Source organism: Cyrtonyx montezumae, unplaced genomic scaffold (genome assembly GCF_038088225.1).
Source record: "Cyrtonyx montezumae isolate F1298 unplaced genomic scaffold, pur_monq_1.0 scaffold_57, whole genome shotgun sequence".
Classification (NCBI taxonomy): Eukaryota; Metazoa; Chordata; class Aves; order Galliformes; family Odontophoridae; genus Cyrtonyx; species Cyrtonyx montezumae.
Window position 1 is genome coordinate 544,254 of NW_027072064.1, and position 11,546 is coordinate 555,799.

The 11,546-nt window shown below is 41.5% G+C and overlaps 2 protein-coding genes across 3 annotated transcripts in view; both read right to left on the reverse strand.

Moving 5' to 3' along the window:
• The window catches only part of LOC136056703 (scale keratin-like), a 211,789-nt gene that overhangs the window by 20,586 nt on the left and 179,657 nt on the right, over nucleotides 1-11,546 (reverse strand). The window lies entirely within an intron of this gene.
• On the reverse strand, nucleotides 5,962-7,960 carry LOC136056615 (feather keratin 4-like). Of its 2 annotated transcripts, XM_065748904.1 has the most exons (3): nucleotides 7,924-7,941; nucleotides 7,005-7,118; nucleotides 5,962-6,806 (listed from the first exon to the last, which is right to left on the reverse strand). In XM_065748904.1, exons 2-3 carry the CDS (start codon nucleotides 7,107-7,109, stop codon nucleotides 6,435-6,437), a joined length of 477 nt encoding a protein of 158 aa, XP_065604976.1. In that variant the 5' UTR covers nucleotides 7,110-7,118; nucleotides 7,924-7,941; the 3' UTR covers nucleotides 5,962-6,434. The 2 variants fall into 2 exon arrangements, with proteins under 2 accessions (XP_065604976.1, XP_065604977.1); XM_065748905.1 differs by lacking the exon at nucleotides 7,005-7,118 and having other exon boundaries at nucleotides 7,924-7,960.

Genomic DNA, 11,546 nt, shown 5'->3' on the forward strand with positions numbered 1-11,546 from the left:
GAGGAATGTGTTGGTTGTGATGAACCCCGAGTTTAATGAGCAAGTAGCAGAACAATATTAAAAAAAAAAAATGAACAGCATAAGAAAGCAATAGATTTCCATATGGATTAAATTAATCTCCTATTTCAAGGCGATGCTTTACAGCTGGACATCCAACTCCTGGTGTAACTATACATTACACTTTTCACCTCAGAGAAAGGCATTGGATCAGAAACGCCAAGCTCCTGCAGTCCCATGAGCTCAGGGAAAAGCTGAAGGTGATCTGCAAGCACAGGGCCGTGGTCATGAACTCAGTCCTGTATCTGGATTGATCTTTCAAGCTTCTGGTTATTATTTCATCTGCACTTTCTGCTCAAGGCTTTAGCATGGCCCGCAGCTCCCACGGCGGTTGTAACGGCGGTAGGACCTCCCATAAAGTCCCCCCACACCCAAATAGCCAAGGCTCCCGAGTCCTGAGGTGCTGCCAGAGGAGATAGGGACCCCCCCTGCACTGAGAACATCCCCCACAGCTGCAGAGGCAGAGGATCCCACAGTGGTGTTCTGGGGGAAGGAGCTGAGGATGGGTCCGGGCAGGGTCACCACCACAGGAGAGGGCTGGATGACATAGGTGGAGTCCTGGCACTGACGCACACAGGGCTCGGTGCAGCTGTTGGCCAGCGGGGTAGGGCCACAGGGGGTGGGAGCACACAGGTCATAGCAGGACATTTCTCTGGGATGGAGGGAAAGCTGGAACACAGAAATGGCAGTGAGAAAGAAGTTATAATTAAAATCACACGACTGAGCTGCTGCGGTGGTGGAGAGTACCAGAAATTCACGTTCACTAGAGACTTCGAAAAAATAAAATAACGCATTTCTAGACTGAAAGGAGATCACAGTGAGATCTCAACTCCTCAGCCCTACAGAGGACAGCTTGAGGGGCACTTCTGCCCATCTGGAGCAGTTTGGGAGCTCATTTCTCACAGCACCTTTCAAGATGCATGGAGCCTGTAGGAGGTAGATAGAGGGGACCATCTTCATGATCCCCCGTCCTGGAGAGCTAGGAGATTCTCCACAGTCACTTCTAGTTTCTCAGCTATTTACATGCAGAGATGTTAATGTCTTGGAACAGAATGCACCAGTGACCCACTGAAAAACAAGCCTGAAGTCTTATGCCCAGCAATTGCAACCCTTCAAAGCTGCCCTCCTCTACAGAAAGTTGCTCTCAGCTCCCCTCCACACAGGGATGAAGAAGTTAAAATTTAGACAGCTAGGAACAAGCTAATGCAGAACAGAAAAATAAAATAGCACGAACACAACAGTCCAGGACCGAGAAAGGCAGTGGATTCAGACTTACCCTTTCACTGAGGAGAATGAAAGAGAAGAAGTAGATGGCAGCAACTTGCACAGTGCAGGCTTTTATACTGTGTCCCAAGTGTCAAAAGACCTGAGATGTACTTTGTTCATGAAGCCACTTACCAGCCAATCACTAAAGACATCTTGTATGCAAAATGTTCCCAACTGATGATGTACTTCTTCCTCACTGTTGCCTTGTTTTAATTTCATAAATTATGTGTTCCACTATAGAAGTTTCTTTTATCTTAAAACCTTATGAGCTCTGTAAATTCCTGGCCAGATGAACTGATTCATCTCAGCTACTAAGGGAAAAATTTTGCATCCTAAACACAATCTGTGCAGCATACATCGTTTGACACAGATTAATATGTATATCAGGAGAGATGCATGTGATAACCAGCCCGTGAATCCCCTCTCATGAGGTCCATAAGTTACTGAGACATCTATGGCTCCAACTCTAAACCAGACTGATTTCCACTCAAGCAGCTGCAGAAATCCAGAAGATAATGTTTCCACAGAAAGCACTTGACAGAGCAGACTGCACTTTGCCAACTCAAAGGCACTTCCTGGGAAACAGATTATTTGAGGGAAAATTTTGTTTTACTTCCTTGACTCAGGATGAAAGAGCATCAGCAGTTTGACCTGTTCATTTAGTATTAAACTATGGCATTTCCATGAAGGGATCTGAGACACTGGTCTTCAATTTGGAGACTGTCAAAGTCCTTCATCTAAAGAGTTGGCAATTTTAGCTTTATTCCTATACCAGACTCCAGGAAAAACAACCCAGGTCATATTGAGGGTGCGTGTGGTTTTTTGGTGCTAAAAGTTCTGCACCAGCTTGACTATGCAGTCATTAAAGTCGCCAGTTTTGCATTTGCTGATATAATATTCTTTTCCCTTATTGTGTCTTGCTCTATTATACAAAATTATGCTCCAAATTAATGGTCGCTGCCAACAGAAGTGTATAATACTCTCTTTCTCTCTTGAAAGCAAATAACTTTGTCTTCACTTTGCATGGTCTTAAAGAGCATTGCAATGTGCAACATTTCAATTTCTTTTTCAAAGACAATTTCTAGATTAAAAAGTAATTGCATACAATGCATAAGAAGAGATCAGTACTGCAATCTCTCCACTCTAGAGACATGTAAATTGTGTCTAAACTGTGAGTATCACCATGAAAATCTCCTGGGAAATAAATGCTGATTGCCCAGTTTTGAAGAACAAAGGTCTTCAACATTCACAACAGATTTCCGTCAATGGCTCAGACATGCAAATAGCTCATTAGCAGAAAATTGGAAGGCGTGTGACATCATTTGAACACCAGCAGTGTTTGAGATTTGTGACCAGCATGGCTGATGATTTTCCCAAACTGCATCACATTCTGTGGCTTCAGAAATGAGACGATCCATTTCTTCCTTAACCTTTAAAGAAGTATTTGCCTGCAAAAAACATGTGCTTCAAAGCATCATTCCAGTCATCAGTCACTGGATGTCTATGGGTGTGTGATGATGTTACCCATACTGTCCCCATTAGTGACACTACTTCCTGTAGCTCTCCTACCTCTGGAAATTTATCAGGTTTTTCACCAATACAAAGTTAAAATATACATTCATCTGTAACAACAACTATATAGTGACCATAAGAGAAGGAAGTATTTCTAAAAACAAGCTCATCAAAAGGTATGGGGATGATGAGAGTCACAGATTATCTCCTGGAGGTGCTCATGTGTCAAATGTGACTCTCTGGCTCAATCTCCTCATCCCAGGAGCTGAAAGCTTTGAGATATTGTCCGTTGGAATATTACAAAGCAAACCTATACCTCACTGTCACTGCTCAGGGATGAAATTTTTCTCTTAGGTCTTCAATTAAAATTTCTTGCTGTGACTGCACTGCCATGAACCAGCGTGACCAAAATCCTAAAGAGCAGACAAAATTCCAAACCAAACTGAATTTTGACTCACCCACTTCTCGGGAAGGTGGAGTTGCTATAATGAAGCCAGACATATTCAAAGGATGCAAACCATAAAGATGAAAGAGACACCACGGATCGTGGTTTTCATCTACAGCAGGATAAGTCCAGGCAACAAACACAAATGGTAAACAGAACAATTTCACTGGTGGGAACACATCCATATGCAAAAAGAAAAAGTAATAAATTAATTTAAAGCTAAGACAGGACTGGTTAGTAAATGTGTAAGAACATCCTGAGTCCTCCAGGGAGCCTGAGAAACCTATGGAAACTCTGCCCTTAAGAACCTTTCTAGGTCTTATCCCTGTTAGGCACAGAGACACTGTGATTTTGCCTTCAGTTTTACAGAGTTTGGTATCAAAATACAACTTCACTGATCCTGATAGCAAAGACAGTCTTCCACTTCCTTCTATGGAAAGAAATTCTTCCTCTTGTTCCATGGCAGATTAACATACACAAGTTTATAAATCTAGAAGGAATGACTGTGTTTTGTTTGGAGCAAGTGCACATGGTTTTCATGCTGCTGTATTAATGGGGTACTGTGTGTCATTGCACACATGCTGCTTGATTACATAGATCCCAGTCTGACTTGTGATGACATTTCTAACATGGTAACAGTTTCAGAAGCAGCTTGTCTTACCTAGAAGATTCCTCTGTAACACAAAGATCCAGCTCACATTCTGCAGCAGTGAATAGTGCTTTTCAAACATTAGGATTGAGCCAAACATTTTGCTTCAGTAAATTTTAATTCAAAGAAGGAAGTTTAGGAAAGGAATTAATGGGAGGAATGCACGCTTGAGAATTTTTATTTTTAAAAGGAATGAGCAATGTAGCAGACTGTTCTGAATACAGAGATCCAACTTTGGAAAGACTTTACATGCACAGATATATGTTTCAGGCCCTCTTCACTGGGGCTCGATGAGATGAAAGCTTAACAGAGAACCACAGAAGGGGATTACAGCTGTAGAAGAATGCATTTTGTGGAGAATAAATGATATTGCTTGTCCACTTGGATATGTCAGAGACACTTTAGCCACAGTGCTTCAGCCAGGACTCTCAGCAGCCACGTGGATACTGTGCAACCATAACCTCTCTATGGGTTTGGATAGGCAGATTGACCTCTGTAAGAGAAGTTGTTTTGCTGCAGCTAGAGATGAAGGATAACTACTTTGGGATGTGTTCGTTTTGAGAAACAATAGCTCAAGTTGAGAAAGTAAAAAAATGTAATATTGAGCATCTAATTCCCATCAAACTTCTGCTGTATTATTATATCAAATTGTTCAGTTTCCAGTCTCCTCTGTAGTTAATTATTGAGAAAACCTGCTCCTTGAAATTATCTATTCTTTCATGGAACTGATGAACATCCTTTAATTTAGCTCCAGTAATGACTGAAGTCAATATAACCTCATCATTATTTTTCTCTGTCCTTAATTATAGCATCAGACTGCATAGACAGACTCCAAACAAGAGATTTCACAGAAGCATGGGAAATCAGGACACTGAAACAGCCAGAGCCTTCAGCTAGAGCTTTTAAGGCTCATGTCTGAGAACAAAGCTCCCAATGTCCAACAACCACCTTTATTACAACTCAGACAACCATGCTGGAACAAAGCAAAGCTGGACATATTTCAGATCTAGAAGGCACAACAGACAGCAGTGTCTAAAGGCACAATCAGAAAGGCCTGAAACTTACAATCCTTTAATTGATTTCTCCCAGACATGTTTCCCAGGCCAGCAAAATTCAGTGGACAATTCCTTTGTAAGAACATCACATCATCTTCCTCTCCCTCACCTCCAACACCTCCCATCTGCAGGAGACTCTGGGTTGCTCAGAGGGGTACCTCATCCCACCTACCCCCTTAGCAAGCTCAGATACTCTCAAGAAGGCATAAGCACTCTGTTCTTATAAAGGGCCCCTCATAATTCTCACTGGTGTAGAAAAAAACATCACAATCTTCTTCCAGGTTGGTGAGCAAGTAGAGAACGGTTAAGTCAGGTGGTGCTTCAGAAGAAGTTTTATCTCCTTAATTTCTAGTCTTCCTCATGCCCCTATAGACTTTCTTGCTGTATCTCTACCCCTCTGCCCACTTTCCTCTGTACATCTTCTTGTTTATTATGTCTACAGAGGGATAAGGAGACATATATGACTTCACTCATGGGTTTCTCACTGAAATTGAACTTTCCCACTTAGTACTGAATGGGAACTCGTCCCCTTTCTCAAGTGAGTATATCCCTCCATTCTCATCCCTCTTCAAGGAAGTCCACATCACAACTATGTTTCTTATAAGAGTGATATAAAAACATTCAAAGGGCTTCTTTGCATCTCCATTGCACAATAGATAAAAGCATATTTAAAGAAAGTAGAACCAGCTCACTTATAAGATTTCCTGCTTCTGCTACAACAGGAGGTATATCCAAAGCAAGGGAACACTGCTCATTTCTTCCCTTTGAAAGTAATTTATTGGGCTACATTTACTGTATATGCACAAAAGAAAAACTTCATCCACAATTGAAATCTGACTCATCCTCCTTTAGCAATTGACTTGGAGTTATTTTCACAGTGGTTTCTGGCACAGATGAGTTACAAACAGACCTGTTTCACCACAGACAGTTTGGAAAATGGGCTGGGAGTAGAAAGAAATACAGGCAGACCCACAGTATAATGCAGCACTAATTTAATGAGGCTGAGGCATGGAAGGAAGCAAGTGTAAAATGTAAGGATTATATTTCCAGAGTCCAGTAGGGACAGCACCCACTCATCCCTCTCACAATGACATGTTCAGCAAAATGAGATCTTCCTTCTTTATGGTTTAAGTGGAATGTACTAATTCAGCAATGCAGAACAACTCCTAATAATTACATATTTTATCTAATCACTGTCAAATACAAAAATAATAATAATAATAATAATAGAAAAGCAGAAGAGAACAAGATATGATCAGAAATATAAAGTAAAGCTTAACAGAAGCCAAGCAAAGGCCTGATTTTAGGGGATACCAAGCTCCCACAGCTCCACTAACTTCAGGCAGAATTGTGGGTGTCCAACAGCAAATAACCACGGCCAGGAGCTCTTCCCCACATCGGGTCATGCTTCAGCATTTCTGGTCATTTCTTCTTGTCTGCTCCTCATGCTCTAGCACGGCCCATTGAAGCCACTGCGGTAGGTGTTGTAGCGGCGGTAGGGCCGGCTGTACCCGCTGCCCAGGCCTGGATAACCAAAGCTCCCAAATCCCAAGGAGCTGCCAGAGGAGATGGGCACTCCCCCTGCACTGAGAGCGCTCCCAACAGCTGCAGAGGCTGAGGATCCCACAGTGGTGTTCTGGGGGAAGGAGCTGAGGATGGGTCCGGGCAGGGTCACCACCACAGGAGAGGGCTGGATGACCACCGTAGAGTCCTGGCACTGACGCACACAGGGCTCATTGCAGCTGTTGGCCAGCGGGGTTGGGCCACAGGGGGTGGGAGCACACAGGTCATAGCAGGACATTTCTCTGGGGCGGAGGTAAATCTGAAACACAGAGAAGGAAACAAATGCAACACAAGAATTGGATTAATCCTTTTTTGAATATAACAAACTAGCAAGAGATTGCATGGGGGAGCAAGATGTTATTTTTGCTCCAGAGTAGTTTCAAAGCAGGGTTGTTTGCATTTCCTTTAAGGAGACTGCTAGGGAAGTAGCACTAATGCATCTTGCTCTGTCACTTACCCTGAAGCATCCGTGGTTAGTAAACTCACCCAGGAACCGGGGCATGTGGTGCTGCTGAAAACCTCGACGTTCCCTTTGCAGAGAATGCCCTAACCACATGGCCATAATGCTACCCTGGAAAAAGGGAACTTTCAACACCCTCCCCTTGCAGCTGTGGCTGCACATAGGAAAGGTATGTGTGTCCTAGAGAAATAGAGCCTCCAGATGATGGTGCTCAGCTGGACCAGGTGAAATCTGGCTTGTCATTGCTGATTCAAAGCTGATATATTTGCTAACCAACTAGGGATAACAAGCATCCTTCCCAGCACTCAAACAGCTGGTAATCTTTCCTCTTCTTTCATATTCTTTTCTTTCATGCAAGTCCATTTCAGAGGTCCCTTCTCCCAGTTTGAAGAAAATGGAAAATACAAGCTGACTACTTGAATTTTTTTTACAAGAACTGGCAGGGCAGACAGCTGTATTCAGGAACCCTTCTACTTTTTATGTCACTATTAACATAAAAATCATCAGCAGATCTCAGAAGTTATAGTGGAAATCTGTCTGTGAGTGTTTTGTGCATGGAGAGAAGTTGGTTCAAGGAGACTCTGCCTGCAGAAGAGCTATGATGTAAGTTTCAAAGACAGACATGGACTGAGGCTTTCTAAGCGAAGAGCTGGCAATGGGGGACTGCGAAAGATAAAATGCAGTTTTGGATCCCTGTTTGTTTCTCTTAACATCTGACCTTAGATAAATTTTCCCCTCACTTGGGTCTGATTCCCCCATACCATGGTTTTTATAACAGACCACCAATAGAAAACTTCATTTTCATGTGAAAACCCCTCTCAGCTTCCTCTCTCAGAGAAAAGAATAAGCTGAATGTACAACTTCATTAAGGCAACATTTCAGTGTACAGAAAGAGAATAAATGAGTTCAGACTTACCCCACTGACCAAGGCAAAGAAGTGGAGAAAAATGGATGGAAGGGCCATGAGTTGCTCCGGTTTTTATACTTCATCCCAAGTTGCCCAACAACTTGGGACGTTCTTTGTGTATGAAATTATTTATGAGCCAGTACTGATTACATGGTTTTTTGCCTCAGTATTTGTGCTTATTACTGCTTCTCTTCCTTATCTTGTGGCATGTATATCTGACCACAGGTTTCTTTCATCTTAAAATATTCTGGGGCAAGTTAATTTCTGGTAACATTAGAATAATTAATTCAGAATTTATCCTGCCTTGAAAACCCTTTGGGTTCTGCCTGGTGTCATTAAAGTAGATTAAGCAAAATTTGCATAATGCAGCACCTTGGACAAGCCCTCCTCTGCAAGGTAAATGCTGTTGCAAATCATGAAGGATTTCAGCTTCAAAAAGGATACAGCTCAGTCTGTGAGCAGCTGTAGTTTGGAGATTCCAGATGCTCTTGGGCAGAAAATAAGAGTTTTCCAGAAAATGGCAAGGAATGCACACACAATTCACACCCAACTCAGGCCCCAAAATGAGAGAAGAAAACATGAATAGTGCAAAGGGAAGGGCCGTGAAAAACTCAGTGAGAACTGTGAGTGACTGAAAAGAGTTATGGCTTTCTACCAAGGCCATATAGCCAGAAAAGCATTTAAGTTGCTGATTCTTTGACATGGAAGAGGAAGGAAAACAACAAAAAATCCCATCCAATGAGATATTATCAAGCTATTGTGTTTCTGTGGAAGACTCAGAAGAAAAATCTTATACAGGATCTTTCTTGGCTGTCTCCAGTTCTGGGCTCTTTAAGAGCTTTACATCCAAACAGTCCACAGATACACCTCGATTCTTATCTCAGACCTCATCACATCCACAGCTGCTTTTAGGTTAACTTCCACCTGCGTGAATGTGTTTGCTGCCATTTGTTCTCAAGGAAAAGTCTTGCAAAAGATAAGGTTTTGCAAAACTCAGGTTGCAGAAGCAGTCACACACATTTCTTCCTTTCATAGCACAGTGTTGATTTCTGTTGCCCCTGTAGAGCCTGGTGCACAGTGTTAGACCAGTGGCAGCCAACTGGAGAAGCATCAGGAGTATATGAAACTTCAGAAACTTCTTCACTTGTAAGTTTTTCTGGACTTTACAAAGAAATTCAGCTTCTTTTCTGGGTAAATAGTAAAGGGGTAAAATACATGAACAGTCCTTGGCACAGTGATCAGCATTCAGGTCTTTGCTCTCCTAGCACTTCAATTACTGAGACATGTAAATCATCTTTAAATTATAAGTGTCTTTGGAAGATCCCCTGGGAACAGAAACTTGTTTGGCTTGGTCAGATATTCTTGAGAACTTCAAAGTTTATCAGAAACCTTTATTAAAACTTCAGGCATGCAAATTATCATGTTATGTGAAGCTTAAGATATGTGACCTGCGTTTGAATTTTCATATCACTCCTATAATAATCTATTATCAAGACGTGGAAGTATAGATCAGTCATTGGCTTCTTAAATTTACGTCACTGTTCCTGGTGTCAGGAATGATGGCTATTTCACTTCTAATTAAAAATAGCTCAAGGTTGTTTTCAAGCCTTCCCATATTCCAAGGAGATTCCCAAAGATATGACTCTCACCTTCTTTGGCTTTGCTAACTGTGGCCACTCCTCAAGACTTCTCTGTACTCAAAGAGATTAGCAAGGAGAATCTCTGGTATCTAGAACTCATTTGAAGAATTAATTTGCCTAACAACATCCTTAGAAAATTTTCAGAATTTTATTCTTCTTCTTCCAATCTCTGCTTGGAAATAAATAATTCTTTTAAAATCAGATTCAGAGTTTAGAAAAAGACCTAGAGATGTTTTCAGAGATGTCTGTGGCCTTCCTTGAAAGTGATGACAATAATTGGCGTTCTGAGACCAAGCACTTTCCTGCACAGTCAGAATGACTTCATCTCCTGATCTTTGGGCTGAATTGAAGTGAGTGAATCAGAAGTTCACAGCCGTTTTTATATGATCAAGGACAGGTCTGTATATTCATATTTTAATTAAAAGTTTTTGCATAATGTGAGAACATCCTCCTGAGACATCTGTGAGCAACTAATGGCTGAAGAGAAGCCCTTAATCAAAAGGGAATTGATATCTTACTCACAGTAATCCCTGCGGAATGGCTCCAGACACAAAATTGACCCAAAATCTGTGCACAGAGAAACAGATGCACAGTGAACAGAGCAGTTTTCCTGATGGGCAGAGTTGCAATAACATCTGAGTTGTAATTAGTTACCTCGTCCAAAAGAAAGGGATGCCTTAGAGGCTCCAAGCAGCTGAACAAATCTGCTGCACTCCTTACAGCAAAAAACCCTTCCATGTAGTCCCTTCTCCCACTGTCTGCAATGAGTTTCATTGTTCTCTCTTTAAACTCAGTCTCAGCTAATTGTCTTGATACTTATGTTTATTATCAGCATTACCAGCAGACTGCACTACCATTTTAAACTAATACAGTAATTTAGGACACCTTGTTCCAGGCCATTGACAGTGAGTTCTGCTAATACCCTCATGATGCCAACAATTGCTGGCTGATTGCTTGCAACAGAACATGTATTTGTATGTTAAGGTCCATTTGTTCAGTCAGACTGGGTATCTCTGCAATGCATTGCTGTTTCTATTGTGTCCCAATGAGTCAAAGTGTTGTTTGATGCGGGAGGATGAATAATATGCACTGTGTGTTTAATTTGGGATGTCATTGGGTATAGGTAGAGCCTCCAATGTGAGCTTCACAATTTTAACTTGTGCTGCCCTTGAAGGCAAAAGCATTCAGATATAGGTAGATATATACAGTCCTCAGAGTTCACAGCTATTTCATACATAGATGTTTCCATTGTTAATGTTATTCAAATATTACTATAAAGAACTTTAAAAGGACTGAACTTTGAGGTTTGGTTTTGCATTTTACTGCGGTCTAAAAGGCTTAAACGATGTTTCAATTTCTATTTTTGTCAAAAAAAAAAAAAAAAAAGACTGGAAATAGTGACTGTGCAGATACCTGTGGAGTATTTCTGCAAAGAGATGGTCTGTAGTGGTGGTGTTGTACCAGGATTCAGTGGGAACAGTAGAAGAAAACAACAGCATCAAAAGTGATATAGTCCTGCAGGGAAGAGGTTGTTTACTTACCAGAGCTTCTGCAGAGTACCACACCCACACTGGGTGGGCTTTGTTTTTTTCCAACAGGTGTTTGAATATTTTTTCAAATGTAGATGTTTAATTACATTTTAAATTCAAATAGTCTAATTAGAATTTCTCTACCCATGGCCCTGTGTGCTAGATCCATCTGCCTTGCAGAAAGGTGTCTCACTTGGCACCAAGACTGATGAGCACGTACTTGCCATGGATCATCTCAGGGTAAGGGGGCTCCTGTAATCATTAGTAGAAACCCTTTTCACAGTCCAGCTTTTATTTGTGCCAGGAGTTACATGAGACCTCGCTGCAATTACATGCCAGGTCCCTGATTTTATGTTTACTTCCATTAGTCATTTAGGAAGGAAAAAATCACAGTGTATATGTTTGGAGCTGAAGATGCAGAACTAGCACAAACTCATTTAAATCTTTTCCATCCTAGTAAGAA